Source organism: Tasmannia lanceolata, unplaced genomic scaffold (assembly GCF_043159265.1).
Source record: "Tasmannia lanceolata isolate RefF3 unplaced genomic scaffold, GAP_Taslan_0.1 ptg000037l, whole genome shotgun sequence".
NCBI classification, from domain to species: domain Eukaryota; kingdom Viridiplantae; phylum Streptophyta; class Magnoliopsida; order Canellales; family Winteraceae; genus Tasmannia; species Tasmannia lanceolata.
The window spans coordinates 14,278,034-14,300,971 of NW_027518714.1; the positions used below are offsets into that span (position 1 = coordinate 14,278,034).

The 22,938-nt window shown below is 38.5% G+C and overlaps 1 protein-coding gene across 1 annotated transcript; it reads right to left on the reverse strand.

The window, feature by feature from the left end:
• Positions 1 to 1,774: 1,774 nt before the first annotated feature.
• Positions 1,775 to 8,017, reverse strand: LOC143860129 (putative serine/threonine-protein kinase PBL26). Its single transcript, XM_077370663.1, has 5 exons — positions 7,263 to 8,017; positions 4,712 to 4,899; positions 4,406 to 4,595; positions 3,671 to 4,062; positions 1,775 to 2,294 (listed from the first exon to the last, which is right to left on the reverse strand). Exons 1-5 carry the CDS (start codon positions 7,378 to 7,380, stop codon positions 1,932 to 1,934), a joined length of 1,251 nt encoding a protein of 416 aa, XP_077226778.1. The 5' UTR covers positions 7,381 to 8,017; the 3' UTR covers positions 1,775 to 1,931.
• Positions 8,018 to 22,938: the final 14,921 nt, after the last annotated feature.

The following is a 22,938-nucleotide window of genomic DNA, read 5'->3' on the forward strand; positions in this document are numbered from 1 at the left end:
CTTGTAGTGTCGCACCTATATGCTCGAGACCATTATTTTAAGGCAAATGATATATTCGCCCCCTTTTTTTTCCGAGGGCTACCTTCTTGTAGTGTCAATACAATGATACGCCATCTCCAACATAGTGGGCTTCATCTTTGGCTGATCTGGACCATATTCAATATCCAACGGCCAGAAAACCATTCCAAATTGAACAATCCTAAAACCCCTACTAAATGTAATTTTGGCCGTTCGATTTGGATAGTCAAAAACTATAATTTTGGAGGGAAGTTTTGTTCGCTTGGAAAAAATTCAACAAGGGAGATTTCTAGCTTGATTTGCAAGCTGTTACCCTCTTGTTCTTCAGCTCTACTCCTTGTACGTTTGCAAGGAATTTCATCTTAATGCTTCAATTAGGCATCTTCTTGCCTAATTCTATCAAGTTTCTTCAAGAGTTCAGAGGAAAATCAAGGCATGAAATGTGGAAGCTAATCGTCACAGTGTAAGTTGGAGGTGTTATGAATTCTAATATTATCAATTTTAGATTGTTTCTCTCTACCCGAAAGTGAAATCCTCTGCCATGGTTGTAGGCCCTATATGAATGAATTGCCATTAAGAATCAGACATTCTTATGGGTCCACTACATTACTCGGCATCATCAGAGCTCACCTAGCAACCTTGGACAGCGCTTCCGCACATCTTCACCTGCATCAGGGACCCACTGTGACATAGTGGGGGACGCTGCATTGTATTACAATGAGGTCCCTAACAACCCTTATTTCTGTTCAATGCTAGAGCAAAAAAAATCTTGTAAAGTTCAGTGGCGTCGCACCAGATCATTGGTCCTGACCACAACACATGTCCCCACGTGTACGGTCAACTTTGGAAGCAACATAGGTTGATATGTTCACCACAAATAGTCGAGGCACTAATAATATATATTGTTGGTGGCTGCATTTTATATAAGGGACTAGATAATATTAATCATTAGATAGGTGGTGTCCATCCCCCCTACCGTTACCCCTAGTCATGTGACACTTCCTTCATCTAACCCTTTGTCCTACCTATCCCACGCACGTATTTGGTGCACCAAGTTCTATATTTGCTGTCTTTCAAGAAAAAAATCGGGCGACCTCTTACTTCAGTCCTAGTACTGCTCTCCTCCATGCATTTGTGATTGGTGCCGCTGCCGCTGCAACGTCAGAGTCCATGAGTGCTACGACCACCATAACAAAGTTTACCGAAGAGACTGAAGAACATTTTCCATGTACCTACATACAATGCGTTCATGTTGTATTTAATTTGAGCAATATTATTGTTCACATGTACTTTGAATAATGTTTCCTAAGAAGGTAGTCTCTTATATCTTATATCGCTAAATGTTTATATTCAGTTCTAGAAATAAAAGATTATAAATTATCAGCGTAGGATCAATGTTGGTTCGTTGTCTGATCAATAAGATATAAGAGATATAAATTATTGGAGATTTAATTATTAGAGCCCCAGCTGTGTCACTTCATTTCCTTCAACTTTGTTTTTTAATTAGCTATCCTTCCTACTTGCAGGCTTCAGCTGATATGAGCAAAAAGACAAGCCTTGAAAGATACAAAAGTATGCAAATAATTCAATGGGACATGAAACAACAAAGTTAACTCAAATTCACTCATTGTTATAATAAAAAAGAACAATAGCAGTACTTAAAATTCCTGTAGTTTAGATCAAACATGAAATGGGCAGAGAAGGGTGAATCTCAAAATCCTGCTTTGATCATACATGCAATCGGCAGAGAAGGGTGAATCTCAAAATCTTGCTTCCCATTTATATAACTCAATCCTTGGTGAACAACTGAATGCTGCCCACAAGTAGAAACATCATTCTTGTACTGAATCACAAATCCATGTCAAAAGAGACCCACAGTTGGAGAAACACAATCACAGAACAAGATGGTGATATTACAATGAACCACTCTGACTGCGAGATCTCCTATGGTTATCCCTCGAATTAGAACCCCATTCAATGGCCTCTGCAATGGCTCGCTGCCGTTCCTCAGCGTTCTCTTCATCTTGCCTCTGACAATCATTGGCGTGGGGTGTCTCTTCGGGAGGTGTAGAGGGAGGACGATTGGTTGGAGCTGTCGAAAGGAAACTAAGAGCAATCACTACGTCAGTGATCAAGGGACGGACTGAGGCTTCCTCTTGGAGACACATGGCAGAGACAGCTACCGCTTGATTGAGGCCTCTCTCCGGGAAGTCCCCTTCAAGGAGTGGATCAGCCAATTCTGGGAACCTCTTCGGGTCTTTGAAAATGGGTTGCGCCTGTTCAATATGATAAAGGATTGTACATTAAGTAATGTGTGGAGAGAAAAGATGTCATGAGCTTCTAAGGTATAATTTGTGACATCTCAAAAATAGTGTGGTACTCATGTACTACATATCTAGAACACAAGTATAAAAGCCACACTGCCACTGTATCGGTGTTGTACCAATGCCATATAGAGGGAAAATAGCTTCAAACATTTTAGAAATAGCTCGAGCAAGGAACTATTTTCAGGGTGAACAGACCACTGGTTCTTGATTTGGTCCAAATACATTTTAGTATTATACTTGAAGGAACTAAGGAGTTTAGTGCAGAGGATAAAACATGCAAGAATACAACAAATGTACGACAAGGTGGCCTGAATATCTCCAAAAGAAATGAAAAAGCTCACATGAGTTTTTCAACTGCATTTCATGAATAAGATGATCTGTCTTAGTTAAGGATTATATACACAACATGGAAGTGAGTATATGTGGCTTTTCAAAACCAGCTGACCTCTATAGGATTCTAAGAAGATGCAAGTCTCTAACAATTTATGCTCCATAAATTTATAATCTCTTATATCTTATTGCTCAGACCAGGAATTGGCATCATTCCTATGGTAATAGTTTATACTCTCTTTTATTGGAGTGAAACTTTATACTCTCTTATTTCTATTACTTAATACAAAAATTCAGTGATAAAAGGCATAAGAGAGTACTTTCTTAGGAAACACTGTTCAAAGTCCATGTAGGGAAACATTAATGTTGTTCAAAGTACATACTAGATGTACGTATATAGGAAACCTTCTCGAGTCTTTTCAGTGGAATCTGTTGCTGTGGTCACAAAGCCATGGACTCAGGCATAGCAACGACATTGGTAGCAATGGAAGATGCAAGTATGGAGACTCATGCCTGGAAATGATGGTAGGAGGTTGTCAGGTTTTCTTCCTGACAACTAGACAAAGTATAAAACTAGTGAACCAGAAATGCGGGCTGGGCAGGGACAAATAATTGGACGGAGAAAGTACCATGTGACTAGGGGTAAGGGGCAGGGTGATGGACAACACCTATCTGATAATTAATATTCTCTAATACCTGATATAAATGCGGCCACCAACAATATTAATTATTAGAGCTCTAACTATATATCATTTCATGAGAACAACTACTGTATACCCAAGAGCATGGCTAGTTGGGTTATATCAGGTTTAACGCTACGATGAAATTGGCAGGATATCTTAATGATATTACTTAGAAAACTAACCTTTGGGAAAGTTCAGTTCATTTGTCACTTTAGAAATGTAAGCATTCAATTTTCTGGTATTGGCTTACAATTCAGCTTTTTTATTTTTTATTTTATTTTTGATAGGGAAGCAAGGAATTAGAAAAAATACCCAAGTAACTAGATTCTGTTCCTCACTAGGCCTGGTAGTGTCGATGGCTCTTCTGCCTGTGATTAACTCTAGTAAAACAACTCCAAAGCTGTAAACATCCGACTTCAATGTCAGCTGACCTGTTCTTGCGTACTCCGGGGCGCAATAGCCATAAGTCCCCATTACCCTTGAGGACACGTGTGTCTTGTCTCCAACTGGACCAAGTTTAGCGAGCCCAAAATCAGAGAGCTTTGGATTGAATTCTTCATCAAGCAAAATATTAGATGATTTCAAATCACGGTATATCACAGGGGGGTTGGCCTTCTCATGCAAATACTCCAAGCCTTTAGCAGCGCCGGCAGCTATTTTCATTCTAGTAAACCAGTCCAATGGTTTCTGGTCTGGTGCAATGTCTGCAAAATTGAAGTGGAAATTACAGAGAATGAGAATTCTGAATAATGTACATACTTTAGTTATTTTTGAAAAACTACAGATACTCGAATCAGTTTCTACTTTCTAGAATCAATAGAATTTTGAAACCAATTAAAATAAAGATTGGTGTTTCTGAAAATTTATGCGCGTAGAGAGAGGAAACCATATAGGCAACTAATTAAAACCAACTACATAGATATATGTGCACAAAGAAACTCTCATGGCGCAAGACTTGTGCTTGATTAAAAGGATTATAATATGAGTGCTAGTAGGAACCAATAGGTTAGGATTACTCCCATTAAAGAATGTGAGGATATACCATACCAAGCAGATGGTCTTCTAGAGAGCCCAATGACATATATTCATAGACCAGAAGCCTTTGATCTCCATCTGCACAATAGCCAATGAGATTAACCAAATTTTGATGGTGAAGAAGACTCAACATCAAAACCTCCACAAGAAACTCTCTGTTTCCTTGCAATCCATTCCTGTCAAGTTGCTTAACAGCCACAAACTGTCAAGAACAAACAGAAATCAGTACAAAATATCTCAATGGAAGGAACCTAAAAATTTCAAATGTCAAGTACGAGGAAAATAACAGAACAGAAACAAGGTAGGCACCATATTTACCTGGCCACTGTTCTCGAGACGCCCCTTATAAACTCTTCCAAAACCTCCTTCACCCAAAAGGCATTCAGGCCGAAAATTCTTTGTAGCAGTAGCTAGCTCACGGAAAGTGAAGGTTTGTGCCGCAATATTTCCATTGCCAGCATCTTTTTTGCCAGCGGTTTCAGTTGGATTTTTCTGTCTGGGATTCTCTGCACATGGAAAAATGGAGCATGAGTCATTGTTCAATAGAAGTATACTGGAGAGGTTTCTTGGCTTGAGCTTTTCAACATGGTTTCCTGATATGCATTCTGCTTCAGTTTGAGTTTGAATTGTACTAACATTCCAAAATATGACCAGTTAACCAAGTTTTCTGGTATAAGCATAGCCAGCTAACCATTGATTTGCTCAGTTGGCAATATAAAGTCACTCAGATCATAGACGTATTTTTAATTAGAAGTTTATATAACCCAGATAAGATTATTCAGTATCTCTGTTTTATGGATTATACAAGAGTCTAGATTCTAGATTATAAGGATCATACAATCACTCGTTTATATAATTCTACAAAGAATGTCTTATACGAAAATTGGGATTTGTTAGGGACCATCGCAGAAGTCATTTCGTGGAACAGCTGTTGCATGAGAGCACAGACACGTGTGAGTTTAGGAGGGGAATTTCTGGCAAAATGAGACAAACAGACACCACAAACTGAAATAACTTCCACACAAGCAGTGAGAATCAAATTTCAAACTGCATGTGTTTGACTTTTTAGAAGATGGAAAATTCAAGGGAAAAATCAAAGTAGGGTTGGCAGCCAATAAGGAATCTTTGATGGAAATGAGGTTAGAAACAGTTACATCCTAAATACAGTGTCAAATGACAAATGATTTCATGAAATAAGCTGAGTTGAGTTGGTCTGGATTTGTGTTGAGATCACTTTAGCACAAAACAGACAGAGATTCAGTTATCCAATTTATGTCATCCCACTATTCTAATACATCAAATAATCATGGTTAAAGATGGATTGTTTTACCATTCATACCCTTATTTTGCATTATGGAAGGATGGTTTACAGTTTATACTCCCTCAGACACACCTACATGCATTTTTCTATTGGTGCATTGCATTCAACCATATTCATTTTGCATATTGTTGCATTCTAGTACTTCTAACTGGAATTGGTATTTTGACTTTTTCAAAGTTAACAGGTGGTTGAGGAATGAATGAACTGTTTGGGTAAAATACCTGAGCCATAATATAAAATATGAGCATTTCGGATAAGAAATGTGAAATTTATGCATAGTGCCAAATCCTCATCTTCCTAGAGAAATACTGGGAAGCAGAAGTAACCATAAAAAGGCATAAGTTCAGGTAGTTTAGGACTCAAAAATCTAGGAATCACAATATTCTGAGTGGTGGTGTCCTAGACAGAGGATTCATGCAAATATAGCATATGACATGAAAAGAGGTTGCCAGATATTCCATAGGCCAAAGTCACTGTATGAAATTTGAGAATCAATTAGGACATCAAAAAAAAAAAGGGGTGGGGGGGGGGGAGGAATAACAATTTTGTAAGTTCAGTATCATTGTTCAAGCGATGGTGACTTTGAGATTTGAGGCTTGGGGCGGCTGTAGATATAAGAGTCTTTCCGGGCACATGTACTTGGAAGGTTCCATAAGTGTTTGGTTGCACAAAAGCCGGTGGGGGCGCTTACGGATTATGCTTGCCATTTGGGTGCAATGTCAGTCAAATTCCCCGTTTGTTTGCCAACATGGCATTTTCCATTACTTCTCTGTTCAAGGTACTAACAAACATGTCAATGGTGAATGGGTAAAGAGCATCATCAGAAATGACTAGAATAGAGAGACACTTGTGAAGTTCAAGATAAGTGTGAGGTGTCAACATGAGCTTGGTGTGTTTTACAACTCACATAACAGTGCAATTAGAATACTCTGCTATAAGGTCAACTAACGTGGGTTGTATAAATTTTCAGAACTCAAAATTTACTGGCATTTCATTTTCAAGGACCAGTTTTCAGGAAACTTGAAGGGTTTTCAGAGCTCAGAAATTTATCATATCTCAGTACAACTCCAGATTGACTGTGGTATAGAATAGCTAGAAAGATGAAAAAGAAAGGAACGCATACAAATTAGATGAAAAAAAAAAAAAAAAACGACTCCTTGTACATTTTTTTTTTTGGGGTGAGTGCGTGGGTAGGTAAGCTGGGATTGAACCTACAATAGGACATCAAGGTTGAGATACAAAACCTCGACCAATTGAGCTACAAATCAAACCCAGAACCCATTTACAAATTCTCATACTGTCAGACAAAGAATTGGTTTTGAGCTCATAACTAAAGATGATACAAATCAATTCATTTACTTGATGACATTGTTGATGAAATGGTGAGAAAAGTGTAGCACAAATAACTATGTACAATGTAGCTAGTTACATGACTCTGGAGAAAGGTTCTAATGAACAGGAAAGGTGACCATGCCAAGTTTGAAGTTATTGTAAAATAGAAGAGAACTTAATTATACTTCCATTGTTGAAAAGACAATAGAAACTTACCATGATGTTGCGTTGATTCACGGTTTCTCAGGGGAGCAACTGGCGTCCGCTCTCTCTGGCTAATTTGCCTCTTTGTTACTTTCTTCTCATGGGAACTAAAACACGGAAAGCAACTCATGACTCCAAAATCCTATCAGGAAATCCTCTAATTTTCCCCCCAAATACCTCAATATTCCAATCTAAAATCAACTCCTTTAACCCCCAGCACCTAAATCCCTAACCAAAACCTCAAATTCAACCCCCAAATCTTAAAAAACTAGACGGACTTCAATCAGATCGAAACCTTTAATTGTTAAGTCCTTCGACTCAGCTACCCAATTCCTTAAACATGTCAATATAAGAACAACAAATAATCAAAATATCATAGATTTTATGATTTATAGATTCAAACCCTCCAAAACCCAGATGAAGACATCCACCCTTAACCTTCAAATTCTCCAAATCTATGAACCAGAAGTTCACCAAATTCAAAACCCAATTGAAAAAACCCACCAAGAATCGAAAAACCTCAATGGATTTGACGATTCAGGACAAGAACTAATCATAAGAGGAAGCCATGTTTGGGGATGAAAAAGGGAGAGAAGTTGTAGAGGTCTCTTCTCCGGAGTAAAAAGGGAACATTTGTGGGCATTTGAAGGTGGGTGTAATGTGGTTGGAGGTTTTTTGCTAAAAAAAGGAAAGAAGAAACAAAAGAGATTTGAGATGGGAAGGATTTTGACCGAGAGGAAAATGAGGAGAGGATTCATCGTCGCCACGATTTCTGCTCTGTTGCTCTTCCCCCAGCTGTATTAGTCTGGAAATCCAACCGTTAATACCTCATTTCAGTTGAAAAAATCAAACAGTTTGGGGCGTACCAACGGTCTTCTTGCGCATGTTAGCAGAATACACTTACATAGTCTACAGTGCGCCATTAGCCTCTTGGCGCCTAGTGCCCTATATATAGTCTTGGATTGCAGGAAAAACATTTCTGGCAGAAAATTTATTCTTGGAATTTTTGCTTTCCGTGATTTAGCGGGAATGGCATGGTCATAGTATATGTAGGGCATGTTTGGCAACCATGAAAAAATATTCCATGGAATATTAGTGGGCCAGTTACTAGAGATGGTCTGATAAGGAGAGAATGGGAAAAAAAAAAATGAAAGTAACATATTATTTTTCACTGCTTTTTAGGAATTTCTCATTCCCTCTCCAGTTATGGCTCATCAATTCTCTCCCCTTCATCCTGAATTCCTGATCTCATCTATTAAAGTTGGGCCCTAAAGATTCCATGAAATAATTTATCATGGTTGCCAAACATGCTTGAGGAATATTAACATAAATTGAAGGGTCCTCTAAATAAAACTTGAACCATGCTGATAAAAGTCATATTTTTCATGTGTAACCAAACAGTTGAAAATAAAAAAATTTGGGAAAAGTTTTTCCTTTCCAAACATTTTCGAAAAATTCATGCAATCCAAACAGTGCCTAAAGGGTATTGATCCATTTAAAAATTATGGAAACTTCTCTTTCCATGGAAAAGAATTCCATTGGTAAAAGAATTCCATGATCTAGCAGCCTGCTTTATTTTAAGAAATGGGGAAATTTATTGATTTAAGAAAATCTGTTCTCTGAATAATGAGCTAACCAAAGAATGAAAAAATCATTTTCCATATAAAGAAATTTCCAAGATAAAATTTCCGGGCATCCATACAATCTTGACAAGGAAAATTTGATATAGGAGATACTTATCAGTTATCACCACCAAATCATGATGAGAAGGTAATAAAAAGTGAGGCCACTTATTTTATATTCGCTCTTTTCCATCGCCACTGGATCATGATCCGACAATGATAAGCACTTGTAATCTGGCTTAACAAAGTTCATTATTACAAAGAGACAATATGAAAAGAGGAAATGGTTTGTGTGCAGCTAGGGGTGGACATGGTTCGGTTCGGTTTTGGGCTATACCCAGAACCGAACCATATATAATCGGTTCCCTGAAATTGGAACCAGAACCGAACCATATATGTTTGGAACCGAACCGAACCAGAACCATATATATTCGGTTCGGTTCTGGGTTTACCCGACCTTCACCAAATGTAGATATTTTGCCTAAACATATTTATAATCGGTTCGGCCCTGTTTATATATGAACTACAAAGACTAACATGCACGAATTTGGAATAATCAGGCACACATTTGCACAAATTTGGGCACTGCAAAAATTATATATGACCTACAAACATGCACAAATTTGAAATAATCAAGCACAAATTTGGGGGGTGAATTAAAATTTTAAAGGCAAAGCAATACGTTAAAGAAGGGTGAATTAAAAGGAGGTGGGGTGATTTTATCAAGCGATGAGGCATTGGGTTTTAAGGTGAGGGTCGGTTCTCGGTTCCGGGATCTCAAACCCAGAACCGAACCGAATTTCCATCGGTTCCAGGATATCAGAACCAGAACCGAACCATATAAATATGGAACCGAACCGAACCGAACCATATGTGCCGGTTCGGTTCCTCGGTTCGAACCAGAACCATGTCCACCCCTATGTGCAGCTGCACAGATAAGTCATCTGTGTATGGCTGCACAAACCATAGTGGGGGCCACATTTTTTGGGGGATCCAAAGCCTTCATTTGGAAGGCCCTTCCATGGATAGGGTGTGTACAAAAAAACAGCCCTATAGAATCATCCTAACCCAAACAAAGTTGGAGGGGAAAATGGACAGACACTGTTTCTGCCCATTTTTTCCCTCCACAAATGGCAGGGTTAGGATGATCTTAAAGGGCTGATTTTTGGTACACACCCTATCCATGGAAGGGCCTTCCAAATGAATGCTTTGGATCCCTTCAAAAATGTGGCCCTCATTGGTTAGTGCAGCCATCCACAAATAGCTTATCTGTGCAGCTGCACACAAACCATTTCCTCGTATGAAAAATATGCATGCTTTAGAATTGTCTGAAATATTCATCTTAATGTTGTATAATTTGGAGTCATTAGAAAAGCCACAATTGGCGTTCATGTTGTGGAACGCCCAATTACTCCAAAAGCTGAAGCCATTGGAGACGGTTTTATTTAATGTTGTATACTTTAACACTCTCCCCTCACGTGTGACCCCTCTTTTTAGGATTGGCCTACAAGTGACCCTTATTTTTTGGTTTAGCCATCACACGTGGATTTTTAATATCAAGGAGTTTTGAACCCAACCCTGGCTCTAACAATGTGAAACAATCAATTACTCCAAAAGCTTAAGCTGTCAGAGTCGGTGTTATTTGATCATTTATACTTCTTAACTCATGTTTAAATGACGATGTAATAGTTATAACAAAATGGAGTTTTCACCTTGGTCGAGGACACCCTGCCAAAACATCTCTGCAAAAGAAAAGGAAGAAAAGAAAAAGACATGCAAAACGTGGAGCTTTAGCTTAAAGATCTTTTATATTCCCTCTCTGCTGTCAATCAGTGCTGCAAATCTTGAATTTTTTAGCTTGACAAGGAAGTAAAGATCAAAAGTGAAAAGATATCATATTGAGTAAAACAGATTGTTCCATATCTATAAAATCTCACTTTGTTTTGACCCTATTTGTTTCGGATTTTTAGAACCCATTGTGAGTTCAAAACTAGTTATTGGACTGAAGCTTAAACATAAATTTGAGTCGAATAATCAGTGTTGGACTCATAATCGGTTCTCAAAATCCAATATAAAAACTATTATATACATTACCAGATCCACACTCGTTTATTTTGCTTGAGTTGTAGGAGTTAATATATGAGAACGACATCGCAGATGGTCACCGTAGGGATCAATGAGAAGGGCCAATTTTTTTGTTTCCAATGTTTAAGCTAAATAGCTAACAAAAAATCAACAATCTAGGCATGCTCGTTTTGGATTTTGAGAATTGATTTGTTGGACTAAATTGCATTCCGATTTGGAATCAAAATCAATTCTTAAAATTAAAAAAGAATAGGGTCTTAGCTAGCTTTCCCCTAAACGGGACTAGATGGATCAAAGGCCTAAGATCAAGTCCGGCCCATTTCAGTTGACCCCGGATTGAGATTATGATCTTAGCCCCTTGGTCGATCAAGCCTTGTTCCGGGTTATGCCAAGGAAGGCCGCTAAGCCATTGATTTTTGTAGGTCTTAATTTTATTGACGGAACATTGGCATGGGAACAAGACCATGTGGGCAGCTTCATGATGGTCTACATGATCAAAGGTCTCGGTTATGCATGCTTCTCCTCATGTGGGACCCAAAAATTGACTGTTAAAATTGATCCTTACTATCACTATCGGCAAAGTCGAATTCTTATAAATATATGAGAACTGCTAGTAACATTAACTTGAAGGTCATTTCCATAACCATCTTGGGGCCACCACAAATGAGGCTGGTGTATTAGGGGGTGGAACTTGGGTCGGACTCAACCCGAACCACTGATGGCTTCAACTCGATTCCGGCTTGGGTTGGGTTGGCATTTCCTTGAGATGGTTGAGGTTGGAAAAAGTAAAGCCAATTTAATTTCGGGTTGGGTTAGGGTTAACACCATGGGAAACCCAACCTGACCTGAACCTGACATGTCCTCTAATTTGATCACAAATTTCAAAATCTTAGGATTGTGTTTTTTTTTTTCCGCCCCTGGCCAACTGAACCCGGCTTGAATTGGGAAAAATGAGTTAGATGGGTTGGGACAGAGTTAAGAGACTTAGAGGCGGGTTGGGTTAGGGTTGACCCTCCTCGTCCCGAGACTCGGGTTAGGTCGAGTTATGAGGAAATTCTACATCGACCCAAGTTGCACCCCTAAATGTCTGTGCAGTGACTATCACTGTTAAAATGGTGGCCACCACAAAAAGTGGACAATCTAACCCTTCAATCTTATTCGTGAATGTTCTTAGCATTGCAAAATAAAAAAAAATAAAGTGTGTTAGACAATGATCTAGCCATCTCTGTTAATGCAAGATTTTGTTGGAGATCGATGTGTTATGACATTGTATTAGAATTATTTTTGGTTGTTATGATGTGGACATCTGACTGATTCCATTGAATGAAATCGATTTGTGATAACATCAAGATTTGTTATAATTCTCTCACATCTGCTCGACAGCTTGTGAACAATGGCGCATTATCAGTGTCTAGCAGTTTGACAAGGAGAAAAAATAAAAGGAGTTCTATTCGCTTACATCGATTGCTTTTCTTAAAATTATTTATAAATTTTGACAACTATGGTAACATTTATTGCTTAAATACAAAGAAAGCTATCAAATCGGTATGCTTTTTAATAATTCGAATTTTAAATATACCACTAGAGTTATATGAGACTCAATGAAATCCCATTTCTTAGAATTCTAGTTGTAAAATAAAGAAAATAGAAAAACTTAGGGCCTCGTTGGGCACACCTTCAAATTATTCGAATATATGTAAATGGGATCGAAGTTAAATATAGGCTACTGATATTGGCACTACCATTTTTTAATAACTGCACAAATTCAGCTTATCATTTCTTAACTGGGTTCTGAGAGCTTTTTGACAACCTCTGACAGCTGTTTAAATAGTAAAAGACAAGATGAGTTAGTGCAATCACCAAAACAATGTAGTACCACTACAGTAGCATAAATATCTTTATTTGTAATTGGCAATTATATTAGTCTTAGAAATGATATAGTTAAGTGCTTCCAAATAGGCCTTAATGTCCCATTTACCAATACGATTAAATTAAAATAAGGACAATTTTGGTGGAATCCAAAGAAGCCCCAAGTTTTAAAAAACACCCAAAATCTTTACTCAATTTTTTATAGGGAAGTGATATATCCGCCCATTTTTATTACTTAGGACACCCAGCAGCAATGTATGTGGCAATCACCCCCATTGGATCCTTTTGACGTGAAGTACATCAGCCCCTCTGCACTCATTGATACACTGCTGCTAGGTGTCCCTAGTAATCAAAAGGGGCGGATATATCACTCAATTTTAATGTAACTAAATCTTTTTTTAAAAACATAAAATCCCATTATATATTTGCACCCAAAATAACTGCCCGTGCGAGTAGGGCTGGCAATTTCACCCGAAAAAGAGGGGATCCGCCCCGCCCCGCCCCGTTTGGGGAGGGGATTCCCCGATTTGAAAGGGGAAGGGGAAGGGGAAGGGGAATATAAAAATTCCCCGGTGCGGGGAGGGGAAGGGGAAGGGGATGGAGTTGTCCCCGCCCCGCCCCGCCCCGACCCGCCCCGCCCCGCTACGCCCCGCTAATCAATGCCATTTTTTTGTAAATTTTTAAGTGTTTTTTTAAAGAAAAACGACTAGAAACTCTGTGGATCGGCTACAAGATTCCCCCAAACATAAACTTAGCTTGTCTTTTCCTTTTAATTAGCTTCTGAGAGCATTTTGAGAACTATAATAACCTTTTCACAGATGTTGAAATAATAAAGACAATCTGAGAGCCTGAGACGCTGAGTGTATGCAATTATCAAAAAATCGTAGTGCCAACAGAATTTTAGGGTTGGATTGCAGGTTTTAATTTTCAACAAGAAAAATTTAGCTACTAGAAATTTGTTTCATGTCAGCACTAGACTGAATTGCAATTAAAGAAATAAGTCATTTGTTGATTTTGTTCTCTTCTCCATTCTCATTTCTCATGCTCATCTGGGGGTTAACATGCTATACATAATGAACTAATGAACATTATTTTGCGTGTGTGAGCGCTCACTTATGGACTTTTAAAGTTCATTGTGACTACTGAAATAGTTACTTTTTGCACATTGGCTGCCTGTTAATGAAGGTAATCCTGGTGCTCATTTCCTATTTATCATTCCATAATTTATGCAGAAAATTGCTGAAAGATGAGGTCCTGTTGTTATTTATATTTGTTGTCTCATCCATGCATTTCTGATTTTGTCCATCTGTTTGTTGATCACATGAATAGAATCATAGCATTCATCACAATATTGTCTGTAATGGACGTAGAAGAAAGAAGCTCTGTTTGCTGGTTTGGTTGGGTTCCAAAGAGGGGGCGGGGCGGGGATTTTGTCCCCGAAGGATGCGGGGAGGGGAAGGGGAAGGGGAAGGGGAAGGGGATTAGATATTCCCCGCGGGGAGGGGAGGGGGATTCCCCACCATCCCCGCAGAGGGGAAGGGGAAGGGGAGAGGGAAAATTCCCCGCAAAGGGGAAGGGTAAGGGGACCCCAACATCCGGCCCCGACCCGCCCCGTTGCCACCCCTACGTGCGAGTATCACCAACGAAAAAAAAATAGAAAAAACTCATAATTTCATGAAACAAATAATAACCCTAAAAATAGAAAAGGAAGGAAACAGAAAACGCATGCATGTCATGTATTTAATGAGGAAAATGATAATTCGACCCACTTTTCCAGCATTCCAACCCCTATGTTTGTCATTTCCTAACAATTTCTACATTTTCACTCCCATTTAATAGCTTGTCTTTTCCTCAAAATGTTCAAACATTACCCAAAATATTTTCTAGACGAATCCAATGATCTAACAAAATTGAGGCCGTGGGATTGGTAATTACACGGTGGGGCCCATAGATGAGAAGTATTTTGTTGTATGTGAGAAGCCTGACCAGCTCAACTGAAAGGAAAATTGTTAGAAAAAATTGATGTGCAAATCTGTAATTTAGGATTCGAAAAATACCTTATAAGAAATTAATCTCACAACTTGAAGACAGAGATTACTAATACTATTTTCTGCAATAATAATCTGTGAAGGAAAAAGAAATCGTTAGATCACTTATCGAGTTGAGGCACGAAGAATCTTCGCTGTCCTTAAGGCAAATCTCGCCCCCACTATGACGAATCAACAGTGCAGATGGACGTCTCGGCGTATGCCTCTAGGATACAACAACTCTCGCTCCAGGGGTGTGCACTCACGCAGCCCGGATGCCTAAGAACTCGCTTATATTTGCCAAAAACCTTGAGCAGAAAACCAGAGAGAAAGCCAGAGAAGATAAAGAGCAGAAGAAGAATCCGTCAAGGATGATCTTCTGTTTTCTCTAAAACCGATTTATATAGAAAGGTAATCGATCCGTTATGATGAAACGTCTCACTCTTTTAGTGCGTGAGAGACGTTTTCCAAACAGTCACTAAACCACGATTAAGGAATCTCAAACGGTAAAAAAAGAATTAAACCAAAATAAATAAATTCTTGACCGTTAAAAGGAAAAATAAATAATAGAAAAAGAAAAGCCTTAGGTCCACACGCGCGGCCGGCCGAGCCGCGCCTGGCCGGGCGGCGCGCGTGTGGTAAGATCAAAAGCCCACCGGACCCAAGTGGGCGATCCGTGTGCGTAGGATCCCCATAACCTCTTGCTCATTTACAAGGTTAAGAGAGTGAAAGTATATATATGGCCACTCTCATCCTCTCACACTTCCCATCTAGGACTAAAGTTTTCTCATGACTTTAGTCTTTTTGGAGGGAAGCCCAAAAGCATACATAAAATTACTAAAAACACCCCATTGTAAGTTTGAATTACAAAAAGACTTCTTTTCACATAAAGAGTCAACAAAAATTGCTTCATTTGAAGTGAAATATCTTTATTTATTGGAGGCAAATGATATAGTTGCCCCTTTAACTTACTTGGGACAGTCCCCCTCTAGTGTAAAAGAGTAGTCATAAATACTGTAGAAATGGGTGGCCGAGGGAATAAAAGGGGGTGAATATATGAATTCCCCTTGTTTTTTTATGGGTAGTCATCACTTTCCTTTGGGTGGCCCAGAAAAATCACAGAGCAGCAACTCACAGTCAGACTTATTGCAAATATAAGCATGTAAGGTCATGTCAACAGGTTGGATGATAGAGTAGAAACAAACAGTACATGAATTTACAGCAATCTAAAATTAGAAGCTGTATAAATGATAAAAAATGGAAATGATATGTTCGTCTTCCTTTATTGCCATGAGCTAGAGGCTCAATCCCAAAAAATAAGTTTACATAGGGCGTACATCACGTAGCATATTTTTCTCAAAATTATATAAGTTTAGGTGATAGAAATAAGAGAAAAAAAAATGTTCTTTTTTTTTGGGTTGTTTTTTGCTACTCTGTGCAGCATTCAATAGTGTAATTTACTAATTTGTGCCCCGAATTATTTTCATTTGTAAAAAACTTGGTCTATTTTTTTCATTATAAAAGGATGAAATTACTGAAGAACAGGCCACCATAGAACATATAAGAGATTGGCTCGCCAGACAATCTTGTCTTGACGAAAGAAAATGGCCATGACATACTCAGTTAACACGTGGCGCATGATCTTGAACCACATCTTTTTTAGTCATGCTCGATCAAGGGTCTAGAATCATCCAATGAGAGTGGGACCAAGAACCTCTAGTGTATTTATGACTATCCCTTAACACTAAAAGGGGAGTAGCCCAAGGAAGAAAAGTGGGGCGAATATATCATTTCCATAAAAGATTTCTCCAACGTATAATCTTATCGTTTCATTATCTCCTTATTTAAAGCGTTTGTCTCCTTGACTTCGAGAGTCCACACCATTCCAAAGAGAAAGAACCTCACAAAAAATCACGTTGTCGTTATGTTTGAAGCCTGACCTACGATGGAAACAATCCGTTGTACGTCTTTGTGATTGAAGAAGAAGACATTGCAAACCATTCTTCATTATTAAATTATTGAATCCTTGTTTTTATTTCACTGAAAGTTTAGTTTCAGCCACCCACAAGAAGATAGATGGAGGCATTGCTTTTGGTATATGTGGGTGCATGTTTAGGCAAGACCATTGTTAAATAAATTCCCAATAATTTTGTAGCCACAACTATTTAAAATTCATATATAAAATGACATTTCAAATTTATCTTCAGCTACCACAATCTATCTCTATTGGTCTTTAGAGCACAAATAATATCTAGTTATGATATAAATTCTGTTTGTCTGATGATACCATGACCACCATTCCATTTTAGTGTTTTTATAACATAGTTATAAAGCTGGTGGTGGCGTAACATGCCGAGGGGATGCTCCAGTAAATTAAAGGGAGGATTTATCATTTCCCTTTTTTCAGGCTAGTTTTGATAATTGCACAAACTCAACAGCTCTTTTCTTCTTTAATTGGCTTCTAAGAGCTTTTTGGGAACTGCAATAACCTTTAACAGCTGTTTAAATAAAAAAACACAAGATGAGTTAGTGCAATTATCCAAACATGTTAGTGACATCATCATTAGCCATTTTTTATCCACATGCATATAAGTTTTTAATTTTGACCATTTTTTTTGCGATTAACAGACGTTGAAGACTAACCTGAACATAACAAACTTGGGTCATCCCCATTATAATTTTTCTAATATATTTGTACGAATTAGGCTAGTTTGGATGTGTAATCTAATCATGGTTTTAAATTTCGGTTTCGGGTATATGTTTCGCCTCTCACTGAAACCGAAATTTTGGCCGAAATCCGGTAATGGAAAAAAGTAATATTTTATTAATTTTGAAATTTCAGCCAAAATTAACAAAATTTCAGCTGAAATTTCAGAATAATATTATTTTTTTAAAAAAAAAATGCAATTTCGATTTCAGCCAAATTTCGGTTTCGGAACCAATCAAAATCCAAAATTTCAGATTTCGGACAAAATTTAAAACCATGAAGCTAATAGGCATTTCCTTGTCTTGAAATAGGAATTTATAGAACCTAAAATCAAAGAAAGGGATAACAATATTATGTTTGAGAAGTTTATTGTTGGAAAGTGTCTTGTTTCCCATGGTGAAAAGCAAAATTAGAAATAGGGGCAAGTGTGGAGGCTTGAGGTGTGTCTGCTCCCTCTTGGGTTACTGATCTCGGTGTATGATCTTGGTTGAAAAGTAAGGAAAGGGTTGCGGGTTTGTGGGTTTGGGTTAATCCGTTGTAATCCTTGTATATTTTTTTCATCATAGTGGAAGATCATGTTCTCGCCCATGGACGTAGGCATCTTGGCCGAACCACGTAAAATCTCAGTGTTCATCTAGTGGCTTGTGTTTACTTTTACTTTTTTGCTTATTTGTGCATGATCGGATCAAATTTGCCCAGCGGATTTTCTCAATAAGTGGTGTCAGAGATGTGGTTGGAGTGATCATTGAGACCGGGTGGAGTGATCATGAGTGTTGTAATTGAGTCACAATTACAGTGATCGTCGCAGGGTATAAAGATAGTCCGAGAGATTCTCATTTGAGGTGGATCCCTACAATGAAAAGTGCAGAGTGTCTGAAATGGTGATAAAATCGAGTCCTACCCAGTTCAACATCGACAAGTTTGACGGACTATTCGAAGTGAACTGACGAGTCAGACATTGGTGCGACAAATACGGCGATAACTATAACAGATGAGTAGAACAAAGAGGTTGGAGATGTTCTCACAATCTCTATAGATAATCACACTTCTCCTCATGATGAGTGAATTTTAGATTTAGGGTGCTTTGTTCATGTATGCTCCAGGAGGAAATATTTTGGTACGTTTCAGAAGACAAGGGTGGCTGTAGTATCCTTGGGTGACGGGTCTACTTGTGAAATCATGGGAGTTGGAATGGTAAAGATCAAGATGTTCGATGAAGTGATTCGTACTTTGGATAGTATGGCAAATATCCCAAAGCTATGGAAGAATTTAGTGTCTCTTGGCCAATTGGACTCTAGGGGTTGCAGGTATTTAGCTGCAAGTGGAGCCCTGAAAATCACATGTGGCTATATAGTTCTGATAAAAGCAGAGAAATGTGATGGATTATATTGTCTGTTCGGGGGCACAGTGACTAGTGTTTCTAAGATTTCGATAGCTAATTGAAAATAGAGCGGTAGTACGTGCACACGTAGGGTCTCTTCGTCGTTGGAACAAAAACATGTTTCTAAGTTGCAAACGATGAAGAGAAGGTGGCAGTACCAATGTTAGGGAGGATGGATTGAGATCCCTCTCCACGATTGACTATGTGAGTCAACGAATTGGCAGCTACACAGTTGCATTAGTAGTGTTGATTGTTGATTGAATCAGGAGGAGTTAGAACCATGATGATTTGAAGGTGTGTAGCTAATACTTCGTAAGGCCAATAGTGGTTTGCGGCGATGCGGACCGGTGGCAACATAAATTATAAATCTTTAGGTGGCTGAAAAACAAGCCAAGGTGGAGGTTGTTGGGAAAGTATTTTGTTTCCCATAGTTGGTGAAAGCCAAAATTATAAACTTCTTTTTTTTAGGTTCTAGAAAAACCTAGGTATAAAACCTCTCCATATGACTCTTGTGGGAGTATGGGCAAGTGTGGAGGCTTGGGCCATGTCGGCTACCCCAAGGGTTGAGAGTGTGGGAGTATGGGCAAGTGTGGAGGCTTGGGCCATGTCAGCTACCCCAAGGGTTGAGAGAGAGAGAGAGAGAGAGAGAGAGAGAGAGAGAGAGAGAGAGAGAGAGAGTAGAGGAGGACAGAGAGAAGGAGAAAGTGGTTTTTTTTAGTGGTTTCTCTTGGTTTCTTCTCGTTTTCATCTTGGGTTACTTTTGGTGTATGATCTTTGTTGAGAAGCAGAGAAAGGACTGTAGGTTTGTAAGTTTGAGTTAATCCATTGTAATCCTTTGCATATTGTTTTTCTCATAGGGGATGATCATGTTCTTGCTGTGAACATAGGCATCTTGGTCGAACCATGTAAAATCTAAGTGTTTATCATGTGACTTGTGTTTACTTTTACTTTTTCAGTTTATTTGTGCATGATTGGATCGGATTTGCCCATTAGATTTTCTCAACATTTATAACAGTGAAATGTGCTAATATTAAAAGGTAAATACCATCCTATATGAAATTTTAAAATGCAAATACCATCCTATATACGCAGCCGATAATTCGATTTCTGGGAGCGCAGTCAACCATTTGAGAATTTGCCTTACTAGATTTCGTTTTACTATTTTGATGATGAAGATATCATAAGTCCTGTTGGTCCCCAAATATGAAATAATTACAAAATGATGGCATCGTTATTAGCGTCAGGTGCCTCGGCAGTCGTGTTCGAGAAGACAAAAGCAACATCCACGCCGAATCAAATTATTGGAAGGAAAAACACTTTCAACTTTCAAAGGGGGCCCCATTCTCTACAAATAAAAACTAAGGTGAAAATTACTAAAATATAAAAATACCTTTGTTTAAGGGTAAAATATTTAATTAAATGGTTTTACCACTAAAGCTCTCACCGGAGATCACACCCCACATACCGGATTCTGGTCCCTTCGCCGGCAATTACAGCACCGAGGAAAATCCAGCCTGCAAATGATGGTTTGTGAAGGTTTATACACGTCAATTTTACCCCCACAAATCGTAGGGTTGGGATGATCTTATGGGTTGATTTTTTGTAGACACCCTATCTGTGTAAGGGCCCATCAAATGAATGGTTTGGATCACCCAAACAATATGCCCTCCACTGTATTTTAAGCTAGTGTGTAGATAACTTATCTATACACACTCTAGACTTTTATCTATTTTTCGGTGGCCGGAAGACTAACTTTTGCCGGTGAAAATTCCTCCGGCAGGGTAAAGAGATCACAGTCGGCGTTGGAGCGTCCGGCCGCCTGAGATTGATAATTTTTACTTTGAAAATTTACTCCTGAAATAGGCCTATTTTGCTTATTTTGGTGGAACCTAGACTTTGGCCTAGGATTAAGACGCAGTCTTTCTGTCTTCTTGGGCGCAGATGTTGAAAACTAACAAAATATATCCTCACACACACACAAAATAAATCCATAAACAGACGATTTACAGAAAATACAACCCTCATTGCATAACATTAACTCCATGAAGAGAATTGAAATATAGAACATAGAAATGGCTCTCTGTCTCAAAAAAAAAAAAAAAAAACAAAAAAAAAAAAAAAAACAGAAAAAATCAACTGCATGAAGTGATCAATGGAACATTGAAATCATAGAAGATGAGTTTCTTCTATATTCTTTTCAAAGATATCACACAAGAAACAACTCCATATAAATATATATAAACAAAACAATCCCTGAAGCTGAGGAATTGTTTTTCTACATTATATTTCTTCTCTCTAGGATCTCTTACACAGCAATAACAACTCTATGATGATCATCCATACATATAAGTAAAGATGGACACAAATAGGAAAATAAAGTATCTCTTGCTATACATTTCTAGAATAAGAAGAAGATGGTGGTGGGTTTGGTGGTAACATAGATAACATTGAAGATGGTAGGGATGGTGCTAATAACCCTCGTGTGGAAGATGATGATGCTGATGATAAATCTACCTGTTGGATATGGGGTTTGGACCACTTGGAACTTCATGGGCACTCGCTTGGAATTGGCGTGAAGATGAAGGCGGCGTCTGATCAGGTTGAAATTTCATGGTATTTGTTGTAGAAGGAGAGAGAAGAAGCCTCCTTGAAGAGAATGAGACCATGGAGATCTTAAACTCTTCTGTGGGACTAGCCAAGAGAAGTAGTAAGATAAGGTATAAGTGCAAGGCATGAAATTTTGTAACGCTTTCATCGATGGCCATGCAGGGTTCGATCTCAAAACCTAAAAGCCACCCCCCAATTACCCACAAGAGATCAATATCCATGAACCAGTTGCACCACACAAGGGAGCTTTAGCAGAGAAGGCAAAAAAAGATTTTGAGATTTGAACATATATTGACAGAAAATACCAACAAACACATAGCATTGACGTATTTAATAGAGAGGGAACAAGAGAGAGGGGAGGGGGCTGAAATTACGGGAACAACCCTTCTACTGCCATGAAACCACAGGACTAACCCTGCTTTTTAAATGATAAGGTGGTTTGAATTGTTTAACTAACCTGACCAATATGTCCTTATTTGTGGTATTGGCTTCATCCTTCAAAGTTCCCACCCATCTTGTCACACAACCATGTTACTACAAATTTATAGATTCCATTTTTACAAGAACTCTAATATTGGCATCACAACGAGCATAGTAGTTACCTCATAGAATAGTGGTAAATAGTGTTTGTTGTAAACCTTTAGTAGTGGTAGGGGGTGTCATTACCAATATAGAGAGGAGACAGAGATAAAGAGAAGGGGAGAGAAAGCTTTAGCTTGGATTTTGTTGGGAGTTTGCTAGCATGCTACATCACCAGACAAGCAAGAGACAACCAGAAGACATCCCTGGTACTCTTCTGGGATTTCATTCCTCTAATGACAATCAGACTGGAGATTTCAATGGCATGGCACCCAACACCCAAGTAAAATCCCTAGGAAAGCCCAGCTTTTGTGCAACCAAACAGGCTCTTATTATGTTCATGAACTCCAATTTGAGTTGGAAATACATCTTTTGGTTCCAGAATTTGACTCAGTAGTCAATAATCAAACCTGAAGCCCAACTAATTCAACCCAATTGCCATTTTCAACTCAATTAGCGAGTTTACAAATAATGGTTTCGAGTGATCTCACGACGCATGCTTACAAAATTGTCATCTAAAATTGATCATATCAATACTTGCAATGTTCTAATTTGGGAATGATTCGACGAGGAATTTGAAAAAAATGAGAAATGTTTAAGAAGTGCTCAGGAAAAAACCTTGCGTATTCTATTTACAACATGTACAACTATTGCATAGGGCATGTTTGGCAACTATGGCAAATTATTCCATAGAATATTAGGTTGCACAATTGCAAGAGAAGAGCTGAAAAGGCGGGAGGGGGAGAGACCAGAGAGGGCATGAGTGGAGGGAGCACAGTGAAAGTAATTGAAATCCCTAAAAATAGTGAAA